This window comes from Protomyctophum bolini, assembly GCF_963924005.1.
Source record: "Protomyctophum bolini genome assembly, chromosome: 19".
NCBI lineage: Eukaryota > Metazoa > Chordata > Actinopteri > Myctophiformes > Myctophidae > Protomyctophum > Protomyctophum bolini.
This window is the reverse complement of record NC_137880.1, coordinates 39953705-39974782: the sequence shown is the minus strand read 5'-3', so window position 1 is coordinate 39974782 and position 21078 is coordinate 39953705. Positions and strand designations below refer to the sequence as shown.

General features: G+C 45.3%; 2 protein-coding genes across 3 annotated transcripts in view; both read left to right on the top strand.

Moving 5' to 3' along the window:
• Positions 1-15780, top strand: part of LOC308333733 (WD repeat-containing protein 26) — a 32049-nt gene extending 16269 nt beyond the window's left edge. Inside the window, exons 6-13 of the mRNA XM_080790201.1 lie at positions 1002-1140; positions 1717-1857; positions 3278-3397; positions 6792-6937; positions 7165-7243; positions 7584-7713; positions 8609-8803; positions 11273-15780. Coding sequence (XP_080646327.1) covers positions 1002-1140; positions 1717-1857; positions 3278-3397; positions 6792-6937; positions 7165-7243; positions 7584-7713; positions 8609-8803; positions 11273-11298 — 976 coding nt within the window. The 3' untranslated portion in view covers positions 11299-15780. The remainder of the gene's footprint in view (positions 1-1001; positions 1141-1716; positions 1858-3277; positions 3398-6791; positions 6938-7164; positions 7244-7583; positions 7714-8608; positions 8804-11272) is intronic.
• A 4343-nt stretch (positions 15781-20123) lies between these two features.
• Positions 20124-21078, top strand: part of fez2b (fasciculation and elongation protein zeta 2b) — a 37547-nt gene continuing 36592 nt past the window's right edge. For both annotated transcript variants that reach the window (XM_080791634.1, XM_080791633.1), the window contains exon 1: positions 20124-20662. In XM_080791634.1, coding sequence (XP_080647760.1) covers positions 20268-20662 — 395 coding nt within the window. In that variant the 5' untranslated portion in view covers positions 20124-20267. The remainder of the gene's footprint in view (positions 20663-21078) is intronic.

Genomic DNA, 21078 nt, shown 5'->3' with positions numbered 1-21078 from the left:
GGAAAAAATACATTCTGTGTTGCCTAGAACTGGAGGTCTGAAATAAACAGTAACATTATGAAGTACATGTTGGTGATGTCACTGAGATGTACTTCATAATGTTACTTCAGGCCTCCAGTTCTAGGCAACACAGAATGGGGGGGACTTTCTTATTATATCCACACAACAACTCTAAGGTATATTAATGACAGTAAAATGTTGAAAATGAGTGGAATCCCGTAGTCACTATTCACTGGGATAGCAAAAAAACATTTGAAAAGAAAGGTTTCTCACTGTTCTCGGGTTGAATATTGACATGCGATTAAAATGTGATTAATCGAGATTAATTAATTACAAAGCCTCTGATTAATTAGATTAATTTTTGTAATCGAGTCCCAGCTCTAAACATAATGCTTTAAAGGACCTATAACATAAAATTCAACTTTTTCAATTTATTTTGTGTTTTTGGGGCTCCCATGTGTGTTTTCTATCCCCACAAATAACCAATTTTGAACAATCAGGCCTTCATGTCATATGGGTGTTTTAATGGAAATTGCTCTCAGAAACAGCTCGACTGATTTTGGCCTCATCGTGATGTCATCAATGTCACCCTACTTTGTATAATTCCCCCTCTTCTTCAGTCTTCAGTTCCAAATTAGCATTTCCACTTTGTTTACAATGTCCACCATTGTTGATTTTCCAAGCTGGCATGGAATGGAAACAAGCCTGGTTTTATCTAGCATCAGTATTATAATGACTCAAATATTAAATAATCTGCATATCAGCACCCTCTCCACCTCAGGACATTGTGGTACTGCAGCTAAAACTGCTTTCAAAGTCCAGAAAGAAATGCCAAGGCCTGGTTATATCAGAGTGGTGATTGAGGCTCAAACCATTAGAAATAACTTTGAGGGACATAGACCATATGATTATTAAATATTAAAAGCAGTTTTAAAATGCATGTTATTTGCGCTTTAAAACACTAACACGGGTTAAAGGAGGATGTCCCTGGTGTCCCACAGGAAGCAGTTCCCGTGCTACACCCAGCAGATCCTGACAGAACATTGCAACGAGGTCTGGTTCTGTAAGTTCTCCAACGACGGAACCAAGCTGGCCACCGGCTCCAAGGACACCACGGTCATCATCTGGACCGTGGACCCGGTGAGACCACACACACACACACACACACCCGGTTGGACCCGGTTGCATCGGCTGATCTGAGCGAGCGGTTTTGTATAGGGTTCGATCATGTACTTCCACACGTCCCAAACTCTTCTCCCTTCTGGCCCCAAAACTGTGGAATGACCTTCCCATTGCAGTCAGAACTGCAGCATCACTCCCAATCTTCCGCCGTAGTCTGAAAACCCACCTTTTCAGACTCCATCATGGCCCGTAGCACTTACCCCACCCCCTTAGATAGCATTTGATACAGACTTATAGCATGTTATGTAGACAGCACTATAATTGCATTGTATGTAGTCATAGCACGTCATAGTACATACCGGTATGTATAGCATAGTATAGTTTATATGTATAGTTTCATTATATTGATATTCCACTGTTACTTTCTTAGCTTACGCATGTTTCATGATAAATGCTTGTATGTGATGTATTCCCATGCTTTTGTTCTTGCTTAATGTAAATCGCTCTGGATTAAGAGCGTCTGATAAATGCCTAAATTGTAAATTGTGTGTGTGTGTGTGTGTGTGTGTGTGTGTGTGTGTGTGCGTGCTTCAGGAGAGCCACCAGCTGAAGCTCCTCCGGACCCTGGAGGGCCACGCCTACGGGGTCAGTTATCTAGCCTGGAGTCCAGACGACTCCTTCCTGATCGCCTGTGGACCCGACGACTGCTCTGAGCTCTGGCTCTGGAACGTCCAGGTAACGCACGCACACACACACACACACACACACACACACACACAGGGACACACACACAGACACACACACACACACACACACACACACACGCACACACACACACACAGGGACACACACACACACACACAGGGACACACACACAGACACACACACACACACACACACACACACACACACACACACACACACACACAGTATCTATTGTCACACCCATTCCTGGGCTCAAATTCTTTGAAAACGTTGAAGGGGGAATTCTCTAATTTGTCATTTCAAATGGTCATATCTTCTTCATTTTCCCCCAATTTCAATGAGCAATACATCATATGAAAGGTTACAGTGTGCCGGTCACATATCTTTCTGTGGCTCCAGATGATCCCTGTGCTTTAGACCCGCTGTTGACCTGTCTGTCTAGCATCAAATGTTGGATGAGTGAGAACTTTCTCAAGCTAAATGAGGATAAGACTGAAGTTCTAGCGAGCAGAAATAATCAATAATAAGCAGACTTGGCAACCTGACTGTAGAAAGTAACAGTACACTAAAGAACCTGGGGGTCATTATTGATTCTGAATAGAATTTTAATTCACACATTAATCATGTTGCCAAGATTGCCTTTTTTCACCTTAGAAATATTGCACTCTGAAAATAGCAGATCTACAAGCTCACAACACATCAAGGCCGGGCCAAATCCGTTTTCTGAAAAAAGAAAGAAATAACTGTTTCTCAGTCAGTGGTTCTCAAACTGAAAACGTCAAGGACACCAGAATGTGAAACATATCCAGGTTTATCTCTCCTAACGGCTCCAACATCCATCATACAGCAGAACCTTCTCAAGCTGTGGGTCTGAGAGGCAGAATCTCATCAAATGGTGGCGCTAAATGTCAACTAAATAATGGTGACCTTGACATGAAAAGGGTTGAAAACCACTGATGGAGCCTTTTTATAGCTGTGGATTTCATATGGGGGAGGGGGGAGGGAAGGAGGGAGGGGGGAAGGGAAGGAGGGGGGAGGGAACTCTACATATAAACTATACATCCATAGTACATATGTATAGCATAGTAGTATAGATGTATAGTTTATAGTTTCATTATATAGATATTCCACTGTTACTTTCTTAGCTTACGCATGTTTCAGGATAAATGCTTTTTATGTGACGTATTCCCATGCTTTTTTGTTCTTGCTTAATGTAAGTCGCTCTGGATTAAGAGCGTCTGCTAAATGCCTAAATTGTAAATTGTAAGGGAGGGGGGGATGGGGGAGGGGGAAAGGGCACAAACGTGCATGGCCGATAAAAGCAGTCTACAGACGGTGTACTCAATGACCTCTCGTTGTCTGACCCCTCCCCCCCTCTCTCTCTCTCTCTCTCTCTCCCTCCCCCAACACTCCAACTCCTTTTCTCCTCGTTCTCCCCCCCCCCCCGCAGACGGGCGAGCTGCGGACGAAGATGTCCCAGTCCCACGAGGACAGCCTGACCAGCGTGGCCTGGAACCCTGACGGCAAGCGCTTTGTCACCGGGGGACAGAGAGGACAGTTCTACCAGTGTGTAAGTAGCCTGAGCTAACGTGTTAAGTTTCTGGTCTAGAGGGGGGGGTCGCGGCTGAGATTTGCGCACGCCCTGATTGGATCTCACCGATCTGTCCGTCAGCCCTGGCCACTCCTCTCCCACCTAGTGAAGCGCTACGTCACATCATTTGGAGCGACACCCACCCGGAAGCGTTGACTCCCACTTCTAGACATATCTTTCTGTGGCTCCAGATGATCCCTGTGCTTTAGACCCGCTGTTGACCTGTCTGTCTAGCAGAAAGTGAGAACTTTCGCAAGCTAAATGAGGATAAGACAGAAGTTCTCATAATCGGTTCTAGTGAGCAGAAAGAATCAATAATAAGCAGACTTGGTAACCTGACTGTAGAAAGTAACAGTACAGTAAAGAACCTGGGGGTTATTATTGATTCTGAATTGAATTTTAATTCACACATTAATCATGTTACCAAGATTGCCTTTTTTCACCTTAGAAATATTGCACGAATCAGAGCCTATTTGTCCTTGGACGATACAAAAACGCTAATCCACGCCTTTGTTTTTTCTCGGCTTGACTACTGCAATGCACTTTTTTCAGGACTGCTTAAGAAAACAACTGACAGATTACAACTTGTCCAAAATGCAGCAGCCAGAGTTTTAACTAGAACTAAGATGAGAGAACATATTACTCCAGTTTTGGCATCACTGCACTGGCTTCCGGTTGTTTTTAGGATTGATTTTAAAATTATTTTACTTGTCTATAAAGCTCTCAATGGTCTCGCACCTTCCTACCTACATGACTGCCTGCCTAAATATGTCCCAAACCGCCCCCTAAGGTCTTCCACTGCTGGCCTGCTTGCTTTGCCAAAAGAAATGGCAACAAAAAAATACGGGGAAGCAGCTTTTTGCTTCTACGGGCCGTCGGCATGGAACAAGCTCCCACTGTACCTTCGTCAGGCAGCCTCTGTAGACATTTTTAAAGCTCAGCTCAAGACCCACTTCTACAACATTGCTTTTAATTGATCTTTTATTTTTTATTTTTGTTATTCATGTCCTCACTGTATTGCATTACTGCTTTTAATGTTGTTGCCTTGCTTTTCTTTTATTCTCCATTGTTCTGTAAAGCACTTTGAGCTGCATTTCAGGTCATGAAAGGTGCTATACAAATAAAGTTTTATTATTATTATTATTATTAGACCAAGGCAGCCAATGCGTTCCTCCAGGCTTTCATTTTTCGCGCAGACGAAATGAAAGCCTGGGTATCGAGGGGATTAGAGGCGGATTCAGATTTTACGGGGGCCAGTTTCGAATTGCAGCCGTCCGTAGGTGCCCTTTGAGAGCGGTTTTGAAGGAGTCAAGGGATCCACATGTCTTAATGACTGTTGGTAGGGCGTTCCACATTTTGGTGGCATAGGAGCGAAAATAATTTAGTCCCTTGTTTGTGCCGAATCTGGGCTGTACATGGTTCGTTGCACTCCCTCTGGTGTTGTGGGTGTGGACTTTGTTTACATTAAGGAAGTATTTAGACAGGTACATGGGTATCTTAGTGGTGTATCGAATCTTGTGGACCAGACCCATTGCAAGATGCTGTACTCTGTCGTCGACCCTAAGCCATCCCAGCCTGTGTGTGTGTGTGCCTGTGTGTGTGTGTGTGTGTGCCTGTGTGTGTGTGTGCCTGTGTGTGTGTGTGTGTGTGTTACTGGGGGAGGGGAGATGGTAGGAATGTGACGGAGTGCACACCACCGCACACACACACACACACACACACACACACACACACACACACACACACACACACACACACACACACACACACACACACACACACACACACACACACACAGTGCGCTGAAGAATAGATCCCAGACTCCTCCCCCTATTCATGTGTCTCTGCCATGAACCCACTGAACCTATAAGGTCATGCTGTTTACCGTGTGTGTGTGTGTGTGTGTGTGTGTGTGTGTGTGCGTGTGCGCGTGTGTGTGTGTGTTATTGACCATGGTGGGGGTGGAGCCAAGGTTTGGTCTTGTGTACCAACATGTAAACAACAGTTTAGAGACGTTTTATGTTATTTATTTATTTTAAGCCTCTGTAGATTCAACTACAAAATCCCCAGCTAAATGATGTTGGTAACCATTATGGACCCTTAATAGATTTTGAACATCTGCAAATTACTTGATTTACAAATGGTCTACAGTAATTAGAGAATGTAGAAGAATTGTTATATTGATCAACGTTTGCCTCTCGTTATCTCTCCTGTGAAACCACATCAATGTCCCACAGCATGGGATCATTGTGGACAAAAGTCGCTCTGGATTAAGAGCGTCTGCTAAATGTAAAAAAAATATGCTTTAGTTTAGGGTCTGAGGCTAAATGTCGTCATATGGTGGTCCGTGGCTCAAACCATGAATAGATAATGGCCCTTATCATGAAAACGAGGGGGTGCAGTGGGCGGGGGAGGGGGTGCAGTGGGAGGGGGTTCGGGTACGGTGGACCACACCACACTAATCTGTTGTCACATCTATTATCACATCTTCAAGATCCTTGCCTCCCTACACTGGCTTCCTGTGCGCTACAGGATCCAGTTTAAGATTTTAATGTTTGTGCTTTTAAGTCTGTAAATGGGTCGCGGCACCAGTCTATATTTCGGAACTTGTAGCTCCCAAAGTATCGACAAGGGCCCTGAGGTCGACTGACCAGTCACTTCTCAAGATCCTTAAATCAAAGCTGAAATCCCGCCCGGGGGGGAATGGGTCATTTCCCGTTGTAGCGTCTACACTGTGGAATGAACTTCCACCTCATGTCAGAGCTTCTCAGTCCTTGTCTGTGTTTAAATCACGTCTGAAAACTCACTTGTACTCCTTGGCATTTGAACATACTGATTAAGAGTTGCTGCTTCCACTGCATTGTGTCCTTATGTTGCCCTGTTTATGTACTGTTGTTGTTGCTTTTTTAGTATTTCTTTGTGTACAGCACTTTGTTTCAACCTTGTTGTATAAAAATGTTCTTTATAAATAAAGTGGATTGGATGTCTTGTAGGATCTGGACGGGAACCTCCTGGACTCGTGGGAGGGGGTGCGGGTGCAGTGGGAGGGGGTGTGGGTTCAGTGGATCTAATCTGTTATATCTTCTAGGATCTGGACGGGAACCTCCTGGACTCGTGGGAGGGGGTGCGGGTGCAGTGGGAGGGGGTGTGGGTTCAGTGGATCTAATCTGTTATATCTTCTAGGATCTGGACGGGAACCTCCTGGACTCGTGGGAGGGGGTGCGGGTGCAGTGGGAGGGGGTGTGGGTTCAGTGGATCTAATCTGTTATATCTTCTAGGATCTGGACGGGAACCTCCTGGACTCGTGGGAGGGGGTGCGGGTGCAGTGGGAGGGGGTGTGGGTTCAGTGGATCTAATCTGTTATATCTTCTAGGATCTGGACGGGAACCTCCTGGACTCGTGGGAGGGGGTGCGGGTGCAGTGTCTGTGGTGTCTGAACGACGGGCGGACGGTTCTGGCGTCGGACACGCACCAACGCATCCGCGGATACAACTTCGAGGACCTCACGGACAGGAACATGTGAGTCTGAGAACTCTGGGGGAGCCCACAGGGTTCCAACTGGCATCCAGAAACACTACCCCTGAGCCACTGCATATGCAAATGCTTGCCTTTCAGGCTGCCTTTATATCCTACTCGTCTGTTATGAAAACGCTTCTGATTGTGATTGTGGGTCCCCCCCCCCGAGGTGGTCTCCCTCAGCGGGCCACAGTGACTGACCCATGTTGTGTTTTCTTGTGTCTTTTCAGAGTTCAAGAGGACCACCCTATCATGTCTTTCACTGTTTCAAAGAACGGACGATTAGCTTTGTTAAATGTAGCAACTCAGGTGAGCTATTGGATGTCTTCTCTGTGCTGTGCATGAATTCATGTTCTGACAGTTTTCTGAAAAAGCTATGTTTCTATGTCAGTCGTTCTTCGATTTTTGAAAAATCATGAAAAAAAATCATGAAAAAATCATGACCGGTGGTCAGCTCACCACCGGAGCGGTGGTCACCTTACCACCGGAGCGGTGGTCACCTTACCACCGGAGCGGTGGTCACCTCACCACCGGAGCGGTGGTCACCTCACCACCGGAGCGGTGGTCACCTCACCACCGGAAATCCAGACTATGAATAGGCCTTAAATGTACACGTTGTAACCTGGTGTCCCCCACCCTGCCCTGACAGGGAGTCCATCTGTGGGACCTCCAGGACCGGGTTCTGGTGAGGAAGTACCAGGGCGTGACCCAGGGCTTCTACACCATCCACTCCTGCTTCGGAGGACACAACGAAGACTTCATCGCCAGCGGCAGTGAAGGTACTTAATGAGTTAATAAATCACAATGATGTGAAGTCAGCGTCAACATGGATAATTAATCTACACACAACACCCCATAATGATGAAGTGAAAAAAGTCTTCTCAAATATTTAGTTAAATTATAAAAAATAAGAAACTGAAAAAACACATACATGTACATAAGTATTCACACTCTTGACTTAGTACTAAATTGAGGCACCTTTGGCAGCAATTACAGCCTTAAGACTTTTTGGGAATGATGCTACAAGCTTGGCACACTTGAATTTGGGGTATTTTCCCCCTTCTTCCCTGCAGATCCTCTCAAGCTCTGTCAGGTTAGACGGGGAGCGTCGCTGCACAATATATATAAGATAGACACTAGATGGCTCACCTGCATTCCGGCCAATGGAGAGCAACGCCGCTACGTGGCGGCCATCTTACCTATATACTTATATGCTTTTATACGACGTTCATATAAAAATCACACCTGTGTGAACCAAGTGGTGCAACTCCCCTCTCTAAAAGCTGAATAACTCCTAATCTACGGAGCTCTCCATGGTTTGGTCCATTAGCGCGATTTTCGGAGGTTTTTGCTGATAATCCGGTGGTCTAGATGGAAACATTGGTGCTTTCTAGAGCAAGGATGGCTATATTTTAGCTCGCTAGCATTGACGCTATTTATGTAGCAACAACATCCACACACGGGTGCGGGTGCGTGCGCACACCAGTGGTGCACGCGCACGCATGCGCACACCACTCGTGCTCATTCTCGTGCTCATTGACGTACACAAACAAACAGGTACACGGACATTGCGAGCTGGTTGTAGAAGTGGTTGCACCACTTAAAAAATACAATGAAGCAGATGAGCGTCCTGAATCATAGCCACGTTGATAATGTTTGTAATTACCCCCTCAGACCACAAGGTGTACATCTGGCATCGGCGCAGCGAGCTGCCCATCGCCGAGCTGACGGGCCACACGCGCACCGTCAACTGTGTCTCGTGGAACCCCGCCATCCCCGGCCTCATGGCGTCAGCGTCTGACGACGGCACGGTGCGCGTCTGGGGCCCCGCCCCCTTCCTGCACTCCACGGAGACCGACCCCCTCAACGGTGAGTCCGAGGACCGCTCTGCTAAAGGTTCTTCTGGATCATTTACATAACACTAGAATCATACTATATGGGGTCAATGTGTGGAATGGTCTGGCTGTGGAACTCAAACAAAGCACCGACATTGTACAGTTTTAAGAGGAGAGAATTCCATACTAAAAGGCTTTCTTACCTTTCTTTGTAGTCGTTACGTCCCCAACCAAAGAGGTCCAGGTGTTATTTTGTGCAAAAGCTCATTTTTGGCTGTTTCCCCTACCGTAAGCCCTAAATGAATTGCATTGAATTGAATGGGGCTATGGGGTGTTGTGCTAATTCGCTTATTTCCATCGCTCAAAATTATAATTTCTTTGTATATATCCTCTCTTCATAATGTAAATAATATCCCAAGCGGCACACTTTACTACTTATTTCGATGGAAATAAGCGAATTAGCACAACACCCCATAGCCCCATTCAATTCCCATTCCATTCAATGCAATTCATTGAGAGCTTATGGTAGGGGAAATAGCCAATAAGGAGCTTTTGCACAAAAAAAACACCTGGACCTCTTTGGTGGGGACGTAACGACTACAAAGAAAGGTAAGAAAGACTTCTAGCATGGAATTCTCCTTTAAGAGGATGTATGAAAATGACATACTTAACTATTACAGAGTGGAGGATGAGGCACATTGATTGTCTCGGGCTATACTTGCTTACTTAATTATTGTTCTTACATATGCATGTACGTGTGTGTGTATGTATGTATTTGGTTAAAATGGGTAGGGTTTTAAAAAAGGCAAGAGTTTGCTCTGGTGCACTGGCCTAAAAGTGGGTCCTTAAAAACTGCTAAAACTTCTGAAATGTATGCATGTAGATAAGTATGTATGTATGTATGTATGTGTGTAGTATTTAAAAGGGGGGCTTTTTTGTAAAAAGCCCAGCCCACCATACCTTAATTTATTTAAAACTACTCCAAAATAGGGTTACCAGTGAAGGGCAAAATGCCTATTCACTGGGGACTATGCAAGGCAGAGGCGTCCACCCCCCTGAGTCCAAGTTAGGCTAGACCGCATACCTAAATGTGTGTGTGTGTGTGTGTGTGTGTGTGTGTGTGTGTGTGTGTGTGTGTGTATGTATGTATGTATGGATGCAGTAACACTTGGATTATATGATTATTGTAGTTACTTATTGGTGAATATTTAAGAAGGGGGTAGGAGTAAATCGTTTTTTACTTCTTCCTACTACTTTTTGAACTTCAGGTGCAAGATCAATGATCACATTGTTGTCATTATAATTTTCTTATTTCATTCAAAAAATAAATATACATGCATTGTGGTTATATATACAGTATATATATATATATTTTTTTATTATTATCTTATTTGACTGTTTTTCCTGAAGGTTTCAAAATAAAGATGATCAAATCAAATTCCCCCAAAAATATATGTATTTGGCCGCCCGACCCCCCCATCTAACAATATGTAGTTCCAGGGACCCCCCCCCCCACCCCCCAACCAGACACAAAGATTTGAGTTAAAAAACTTTCGCTCTGAAAGAATACATATTCAAAAGATTTGGCCACATTTTAAAGATGAAAAAAATAAAATAGCAGATCTACAAGCTCGTAGCCGCGCTATGAGCCTCTAGGTCTGCTATTTTTCCAATAGCTAAAGTATAACACGATGCTTTACCTCTACACTCTGCTGTAGTGTCGTCAGCTGCTCTGTCGCTCATTGTGACTTTCTCAAATGAGTAATTAGGCGATGATTGTGACAGACGGGCCTAGTGGTTCTTCAACTGTTTTTCTTTTTTTATTTATTATTATTTTTTTATCCTATGATTTTGTAACCCATTTTTCACCCCCTGTGTCAATCATCTAATGTGATCCTGGGCTCTACACACCCTCCACCAACATAGTCCCCATATATGGGGGACAAGGGGAGAGCAACCTAGTCCCCATATATGGGGGACAAGGGGAGACCAACCTAGTCCCCATATATGGGGGACAAGGGGAGACCAACCTAGTCCCCATATATGGGGGACAAGGGGAGACCAACCTAGTCCCCATATATGGGGGACAAGGGGAGACCAACCTAGTCCCCATATATGGGGGACAAGGAGAGACCAACCTAGTCCTCATATATGGGGGACAAGGAGAGACCAACCTAGTCCCCATATATGGGGGACAAGGGGAGACCAACCTAGTCCCCATATATGGGGGACAAGGGGAGAGCAACGGACTTGAACTCATGCTTCCTTCATGCCTGAGTGTCCAAGTTGCTCCTTTACACCTGACAGGGGGGAGTTTCCCTGGTTGGACGTAGCGCGTGGAAGGAACACGTTATTCCAACCAGTTCCTTTCCCCTCCATCAGGCGCCCCGGCTGGCCAGGGGGAGGCAGTTTAGAGACCAGGATTACTGCATGTTTTTTGTCAACTGTTTTATTTTTTATTTTTATTATGGTAATGACGACTGTGACCTTTTGTCCCCGACAGAGAGCTGTAGTAACATGGACAGTTGATGGTGAGCGCTGGAGATGACCGCCTCTCCTCTCCTCTCCTCTCCTCTCCTCTCTGATCACAACAAGCGCCACAACAACGTCCACAACAAACAAACAAACCAACAAACAAACAAAGGAATTCAACAACCAACCCACAAGAAGACCTATAACAACAAATCATTTCTTTTTTTAAATATATATATATATATATATATATATATTAAGCCACCAAGACAAGAGAGAAAACCCGAAGTGTGTGTGTGTGTGTGTGTGTGTGCGCGCGCTTGTGTCTGCGCGCATGTGTGTGTGTGTGTGTGTGCGTGTGCGAGAGAGGGAGAGAGTCTCATGACTGACTAGACAAAAATCCGAAGAGAAAAAACTAAACGGTGGTGACGAGGAACACGCTGAAGACGATGAAACAAAATCATCCTGGTCCCTAAAAAGAAAACGCACACAAAAAAGCAGGTCTTTCACCCAGAGAGAGACGCGCTACGGCCGGCCTTAATAAGCAGGTCTTTCACCCAGAGAGAGACGCGCTACGGCCGGCCTTAAGCAGGTCTTTCACCCAGAGAGAGACACGCTACGGCCGGCCTTAAAAAGCAGGTCTTTCACCCAGAGAGAGAGACGCGCTACGGCCGGCCTTAATAAGCAGGTCTTTCACCCAGAGAGAGACGCGCTACGGCCGGCCTTAATAAGCAGGTCTTTCACCCAGAGAGAGACGAGCTACGGCCGGCCTTAATAAGCAGATCTTTCACCCAGAGAGAGACGCGCTACGGCCGGCCTTAAGCAGGTCTTTCACCCAGAGAGAGAGACGCGCTACGGCCGGCCTTAAGCAGGTCTTTCACCCAGAGAGAGAGACACGCTACGGCCGGCCTTAACCCATTCTGACCTGAGATCAGATTCATACGAGGTTTCCACTGGACACACACTGGGTCTGATTAACCCATTCTGACCCGAGATCAGATTCTAAAAAATGTCAGTCGTTCTTTGATTTTTCAAAAATAGCAGACCTACAAGCTCGTAGCGCGCCACTCGGTGGCACGCTATGAGCTTGTAGATCTGCTATTTTTCAATAGCTAAAGCATAACATGATGCTAACACCAGAATGGGTTCCCGGCCAGAATGGTCTTTCACCCAGAGACGCGCCGGCCTTTCTCCTTCAATCCAACGCTATCTCTCACCCAGACATCTCCCCCTGCGTTGGGTCTGGAAACTCCTCCGTATCTCGTCCGCACTGCCAGCGATGTGAGCGAGCCAACGATGACATCATCTCTCATTTAGAATACGTGTTTAGTCCAACCAGACTGTCCCGACGTACCGCGAGCGACAACCCCCAAACACCTTCATTGGTTGAGAATCTACAAGCTACTATTTATTGGTTATTTGATTGGTTCAGGCGACGTCGCAACGCAACGCCCCTCGCTCCACGATCCTTCTTCGCACTACTCCTGGTTGTCGGAAACGAAAGGCAGATTTTTTTTCTATTTTTAAAAACCCCTAAACCCTGACCGACCAACTGACAATGAACACAAAATGGCTATGCTAAAAAAAAAAAAGTTTTTGTTTAGTTTTTCATTATGGTAGTCTTAGCGTTTATCCTCATTTAGCAGGTGAATCTTTAGCATGCAGTACGGTAGTCTGGAATACCGTAGTCTGGAGTATACGGTAGTCTGGAGTATACGGTAGTCTGGAGTATACGGTAGTCTGGATTATACGGTAGTATGGAGTACGGTAGTCTGGAGTACGGTAGTCTGGAGTATACGGTAGTCTGGAGTATACGGTAGTCTGGAGTACGGTAGTCTGGAGTATACGGTAGTCTGGAGTATACGGTAGTCTGGAGTATACGGTAGTCTGGATTGTACGGTAGTCTGGAGTATACGGTAGTCTGGAGTATACGGTAGTCTGGAGTATACGGTAGTCTGGAGTATACGGTAGTCTGGAGTATACGGTAGTCTGGAGTATACGGTAGTCTGGATTGTACGGTAGTCGTTCCCGTGGAAAGCTTTAGTGTGAAGAAGAGGAATAAGAATTATACATTTTTTCCTCTTTTTTTATTAGGAAAATACATCAATGTTTTCTCTTTTTAGCCCCGCCCCTAAATTTAACAAACCAGAACACAGATGTTGCGAATCAACAACAGTCTGTAATACCCCCTCCCCCACCCCCCCCAACCCCAATCAAGCTAGCTAAGCTAAGCTACCGCACAATTCTATTACATCTGCCTACACGACGGAGAAGGATGAGGGATTATTAACCCAGCGGTCCTCAGACGTTTCCCTGCCAGGGACCCCCATGTCAGCCACGGACCCCCAGGGACCCCCATGTCAGCCAGGGACCCCCAGGGACCCCCATGTCAGCCACGGACCCCCAGGAGCTGTGTACCTGCAGACCTGCCAGGGACCCCCAATCCCCCCAATCTACTGTAAAATGATCCAATGTCATGGACGTTAATCTGACTGAGACAGATAGGGACCCCCTCGTAGCCCCCCTCCCCAAGGTGTGTGTGTGTGTGTGTGTGTGTGTGTGTGTGTGCGCGCGCATGTGCGTGGTTGCGCGTGCGTTCTCACCAGCAGAAGATTCATGCCCGCCCCCCCCCCCTTCACATTGAAATTGTAAAGAGGATTTTAAAAGCCGTTCTAAGTCATCTAAAGCCCCGCAGCGCCCTCTGTCTGTGGAACAAAGAATTACTGGAGAGCCATTTTGTAAAAGAAAAGAAAGAAACGTCTGTTTTTTTTTTTAATCTGAGGCTTTTATTTTACATTAAAAATAGTTTTTTTTATATATATATATAAACACACACACACACACACACACACACACATATACATGACATAGCGTTCAGGTGGCACTGAGAGTTTTGGATTTAATACGTTCTTGAGGGGGAGAGGGGGGTGAAATATGTTTTTTAAAGAAAAGCTACATTTGAATGAAGTGTATTTGGAACCTGTGGTAAAGGGGGGGGGGGGAAGGGGGGTCGTTTTCGTGAGTCGGTGATTGGTCCACTTTTAGGAGGTGTGATTCTGATAGGTCGAAACCTCCATCGCGACACGTCGCCCCAGAGACGGCGCGCGGTCTACGTTAACGCTTAACCCATTCTGACCTGAGATCAGATTCTATACGAGGTTTCCACTGCAGGACACACACTATGGTCTGATTTTAACCCATTCTGACCTGAGATCAGATTCTATAAAAATGTCAGTCGTTCTTCGATTTTTTTCAAAAATAGCAGACCTACAAGCTTGTAGATCTGCTGTTTTTCAATAGCTAAAGCATAACATGATGCTAACACCAGAATGGGTTAAGTTACCGCGCCCACACACACACACACACACACACACACACACACACACACTCACACACACACACTCACACACACACACACACACACTCACACACACACACACTCACACACACACACACACACTCACACACACACACACTCACACACACACACACTCACACTCACACACACACACACACACTCACACACACACACACTCACACTCACACACACACACACACACTCACACACTCACACACACACACACACACTCACACACACACACACTCACACTCACACACACACACACACACTCACACACACACACACACACACACACACACACACACACACACACTCACCAATCCTCTGTGACGACAGCGGTTCTCAAACTTTTTCATGTCAAGGAGGACCCCCAATTTGACCCCAATTAGCCCCGCGGACCCCACCCCTCCCAGGGACCCCCACCATAAGAGAAGAGATTTTTTTACATGTGCGGTTTGACATGCATTAGGTTAAACGGACGGACCTCTGATTACTGGGACCCCCACTTTATATTAATTAACAATCAAAGTTAATTGAACTCTGAGAGTGTACAAATGGAACCCAAATGGACCCTATACTGGGTCCCTTTAGGTCCCTATCTTATCATTTAACCCCATTTAGGCCCCGACGTCGAAAAATAAATAAAATGTTCGCTCTGAAGATTTGTGCCTCATTTTCACGATTTTTCAAAAAATAGCAGACGAGTGGCGCGCTATGAGCTTGTAGATCTGCTATTTTTCAATAGCTAAAGCATAGCATAATGCTAACGCCACAAGTGGTTCCCGCCCCAAAATAAATGGACCTGAAACTCCCCCCCCCCCCCAAGCTTGAGACGTGAACCGTGCACACACACACACGCACACACAGCGCCATGTTGTTGAGTGCAACCAGTGGTCCGTGCGCGCGCACACACACACACACACGTACACACACCGTTCAAAGCTCTCTCTCTCCCTTTTTTCAGGGTTATGTAACGACTATTTGATAAACTGATAAAAACAAAGAAAAGAAACAAAAAAAAAAATGTTTAAAAAATGAATGCTTTTCTGTCTTGGTTTTTATTGAACTTTTTTGTTACTTTATTATTTTTTTTGTTTTTTTTCTCATTATCCTTTTTTTTTTTCTCGGTTGACCCCCCCTCTACCCCTGTATTATCATATTAAAATATAACCAGTCAACTGGACTCCTCATTTATTAAGCTTTTTATTATTATTATTATTACTATTATTCCCTTTGCAGATTACGTTGTTTTGGACAATTTTACTTTTTTTTTATCCTATTGTTTTTCCTTCTTCTGTCGTTCCTCCACTTCAACCACAACTGTTCCTACAAAGTGAATAATTATATTTATATAGTATAAAGTGAATATGCACAGTCAGTCCATGGGGGGGGGCTTGACGCGTTCTGGACGAGGCACTGTTTTGGGATAGAAAAGGTTTAATTTGGTCCTTGAGTTCCAGAGCCTGGAAGTCCCTTGGAGGTCTGGGGCAAAGTGGACACGGGACAGGGACCATGGTGGGACAGTACAGGCCCATTCATAGTCTGGATTTCCGGTGGTGAGGTGACCACCGCTCCGGTGGTGAGCTGACCACCGCTCCGGTGGTGAGCTGACCACCGCTCCGGTGGTGAGCTGACCTACCTATTCGGTGGTCACCCCACCACCGAAAACCCAGACTATGTATGAGCCTTTACACCCATGTGTCCCACGTAGGCCAATATGAGTGTTGCCCACCAATGAATCGGGTTTGAACTATAATATGTCCACCCCCCCCTCTCGCCTTTAAAACAGTTATAGCTTCATGTGAAATTCTGCTTCTCGCATGTCTGTGTAATTTGACCTGAAATCTCTTAAATGTGCCACACAAATTTGCTTTTCACTTAAAACAACCACACAAACAAGCTTGTGGTTCACACCCACTGGTGGCATAATGATTATGTCTGTCTGTCTGTCTGTCTGTATGTCTGCAACAGGGGGGTGATAAGGGCTTAACCTAACATCTCTAAAGAGTTTTTAGGGTTGGGGGGGGGGGGGGGGGGGGGGGGGGGTGTGCGCGTGCGTGCGCGCGTGTGCGCGTGCGTGCGCGCGTTTAATGTGTTATTTACATAAAGTGATTGTACTGTTTTGTATCGTGTAGGAGAAGTGTTATGTATATGAGCATATTTTCAATAAAGCATTCAGGGTTTTGGAAAAAAAAAGGAAAAAGCTGTAGTCCATGGAAGTTTCTTTCAATAGAGAAAGAAATAAATGAAAAGCAAGGCATTTAAACATTAAACAAGAATAGCAGTAAGTAATGCAATACAGCGAGGACATGAATAACAACTTAGAGAAGTGGGTCTTGAGCTGTGCTTTAAATTGGCATATTGGCATTTGATATGTTTACGCTGCAGTGGGAGGAGGTACAGCATTTTGTAAACAGCTGTGTTTTCTACAGGGTATAAAGCTTTTTTTTTAACCTAATAGCAGCAATATTTTGCAATCACACCCGTGTGAAGTGAGGGGCGCTAACATATTAAAGTCTAACTCATGTTGATTAGGTGATGTAAAACAAACAGTGCCAACGCAAACATTAAACACGTTAACAATAAGGAGTCAATATGACGTAAATGTTCCCTCCGTTGTCAATGGCGTTTACTAAACAAACATTGAACTAAAGACACATTCAACCTGTGTATAGGACTAAAAAATATATAATAATGTGTGTAGTTACTACTATTGGTACAGATTAATAGTCCACTGTATAATCTATACCTTTCAAGGCTATCTAAACATCTAAATGATTTACTGGCACCACCTGGTGTTAAACCTCAGTACAGCATTGAGTGTGTGTGTGTGTGTAGCTATTATTGTACAGTGTATGGATAATGTCAACAACAACATGGAATGGCCTTGCCATGTTGTCTTTATTTATATAACACATTTCAGACAGCGAGTGCAGTTCAAAGTGCAGTGGAAACAGACATGCAATGATCTAAGTAAAAGCGATGCTAAAGAGCCTACGTGTGTCTTAAGATTTGGTTTTAAAAAATGTCCACAGATTCAGAGAACCGTAGCTATACCTTGGCAGGCTGTTCCACAGCACAGCCTGGGGCATATAGTATAGCTAAAGACTGCTTCTCCATAATTATGTTTTTGTGTTAGGGGTCTCTGGAATGAGGAATCTATGGGAAGAGCAGCGCAATTATACAATAAGTCTACACAATTAGAGAATCTAGAAGAATTGTTATTTTCATCAACGCCTGTTATCTCTCCCTATGGTAGGCTACCAGTAACCAGTGACCACATCATTACAGCATGGACTTTGTGGACACAAGGTCAAGGTCAAGGTCAAGTTTATTCATATGTCCCAAACTGGGCACTTCGTTTTACAGCAGATAAAAAAGCTCAGAGACATTACAAACAGTACAACATACAGAACAACAGACATACGTATACATTATCACACGATGTTACATTAAATATAAAGTGCAACCAGGGCTAAAGTGCATCGAGTGTAACTACATCTACCTCCTCCTACTTCCCTTGTTAATGGCTCGGATGGAGGTAGGTATGAATGAGAATTTGTACCTGTTGGTTTTAGTAACAGGGGTCTTTAACCATTGGCCGGATGGCAGGAATTCGTATTCCCGGTATAGGGGGTGAGAGCTGTCTGTCCTTAGTCTTTGGTGCGGGAGGCTAAAGGTCATGAAATGGTGGTCCGTCCGTGGCTCATTTTCTGAACAATGGGCCTCGATATGAAATGGGTTGAAATCCACTGACTGTAGCCTATACTGTAGTAACAAACAAACATGATTAGACAAATAATGTAGCATGATTGTATATCATTCATGGAGGTATTCTGTGCAATAATTAAATAATTAAAACGGTAATCAATAATAAAAACAACAGGGCTGCCACTAAACTATAAAGAACCATTGATGTGATCAACAGATTATTTTTTTATCCAATGACAGCAGACATTAATAATGTGCATGACATCATAAACCTTTATTCTTGTTTGAATATTTTTACTATAGTTGTACATCTCTACTTCACATTTTTTGTATGATAACCATCGCAGACTATAGCAGCTTAGTGGTACAGTAGATATCATGCATTGCATACATGCACCCCTATATATTGCCACACGCAAATTGTGACAACAAATATATGATCAACTTTTGAAACCTTACTTTGTGCAGAGACCAATGAAACCACTTTTCTGCATAACTCAAATATGGGGATTTGATTGGAATGGTTATTTTACTTCCACAAAACGTCCATGTATGCTTAAAAGGCCTTTTAATGCAGTGTGCGCACACACACACACACACACACACGTCTAAGCAATTTAAAATAAGGCTTGTAAATATCCTAATGGCTATATGAATCTGTTCACCATTCTAAGCTTTAATATGAGTGCTAACATGTGTTTTCTAACTCTAGAGATACAATCAGGTACAATACACTCGAGGAGGGGCCATATGGACTATAGACAGTATCACGCTAAAAGGTTCACAAGACTTATTTTATTATACACACAGGACAGATATAGCTGGATCCTATAATGACGTAACTAACAGAGACATAACAAACTCTCACTGCAGCAAGCTGACCTTGCTGTCTGAGATGACACCAGTAGCTAGCATGCTACAGTTCATTCAGTAGGCCTACACCAGGGGTGCCCAAAAGGTAGATCGTGATCTACCGGTAGATCACACAGGCTGTGCAGGTAGACCACATGACATGATGCCCCTAAAATATACAATTTAAATTAAATAAATAAACAATATTTGGCATCTGTCACTTGAATCCAGGTGACTTCATTGGATTGACATACAAAAGGACAGCTCAAACCCACAATGCAATAGTCCTAGTTGCAATAATGTTTTGCACAAACATCAGTAGTACAAAAAAGGGAAAAAAGTGCATTTGTCTAATATGTAAATACTTTCAGCAATGTGATACTATATATTTTTGGTGGGTAAATCTGGTTGAGCGGGTCATTTTGAAAGTAGCTCTCAAGTCTAAAAAGTGTGGGCCTACACAATAACATGGGTGGCGAAGAAACACCATGAAACCGCCCATTGCGCTTTTTTGATTGATTGATTTATTAACAGTTTGCAGAATTACAGTACATTCAATACAAAAACTGTCAACTGTGAGTGGACGACACCATGAACTCATAAAGCATTACACTTGTTTACAATAGGGGGCCCACCATTTTCAATTCATCAAAACATTTAGAGACAATATACACAACTATATATAGTCAAAAATGTCATGTCACGCACCCCCTATAGAGGGCGCTCGCGCACCACAAGGGCTACACGCGCCGCAGTTTGGGAACCCCTGCCTGGTCTACAGTTTCACCTGAGCCTCCTCCGCTCCACCTCCGCAGCTTATCCACTCCAGGTTTTCACAGCCCGGACTGTGAAATCCAGTCCACAGTTTCACAGCCTCCTCCAGCCCCTTCGGATCCAGTCCAGCGTTTCCAGCCTCCTCCTCCTCCAGTCAGTTCAGTCAGTCAGTCGGACCGACTCCTCCAGGTTGTGTCTGCCCAGAACAGAGCACCGTCTGCGGGGGGAGAACAGGCTGCCAACCCCCTGTCCTGTCCTGTCCTGTCCTGTCCGGTGGGTCCGAACCCCTTCCTTTTAGCCCTGCGGTCAGACAGACAGACAGACAGACATGGCGGCTCCGCTGGCCCACTTCGACGAGGACTGGCAGGACTTCAACGAGTTCAAGGCGTCGGAGGAGGTCTCGGAGGAGGACGAGGCGGAGGAGGACCGGCTCAACTCCAACCACCACGCCGCGGCCAGAGACCCTCCTCCGGCGGCGCCGCACGAAGAGGACGCCTCGTCGGACCCGGAGGAGGAGGACCACAGCTTCATGTCGTCCTGTGAGGACCAGGACCACAGCTTCAGGTCCATGGAGGACCAGGACCACAGCTTCAGGTCCGTGGAGGAGCTGGTCCAGGGCTTCGACCGGCAGCTGGGAGCGTGCTTCGGGGACTACGGCGCCGCCACGGACAGCATGGCGCCCGTCCAGCCCTTCACGGAGGACGGGCTCCTCAGACACGACGGGTAGGTGGTCGTGACTTCATTTAGACTCTTTGTTGCTTACAGTGGGGGGTCCGTGGGGCCCGCCAGGGGGTCCACGGACAGGAGGGGGAGGGGGTCTCGTTCTACGGGGTCCCCTCGTCGGCCGTAGCCCCTTTCGGGGACCCCTTTAGAAAGAGGCTACGTGTCCTCCTGTCTCTGTACTGAGTGACTGCATGTCTGGCTGTTGTTGTTTGTTTGTTGTGACTTCTAACTTATTGTGCGAGTCTTAATTTTTAGACACTTTGTTGCCTTGAACTGGGGGTCCGCGGGGCCCGCCAGGGGCTCCACGGGGGTCCCCAGCAACACGAGGAACAGTTTCAATAGAATACGTTTAGTTTTTGATAGTCACAGACTGTTGACAAATCTGTATGTTGTGACTTAGGGCTAACTTTGTGCTT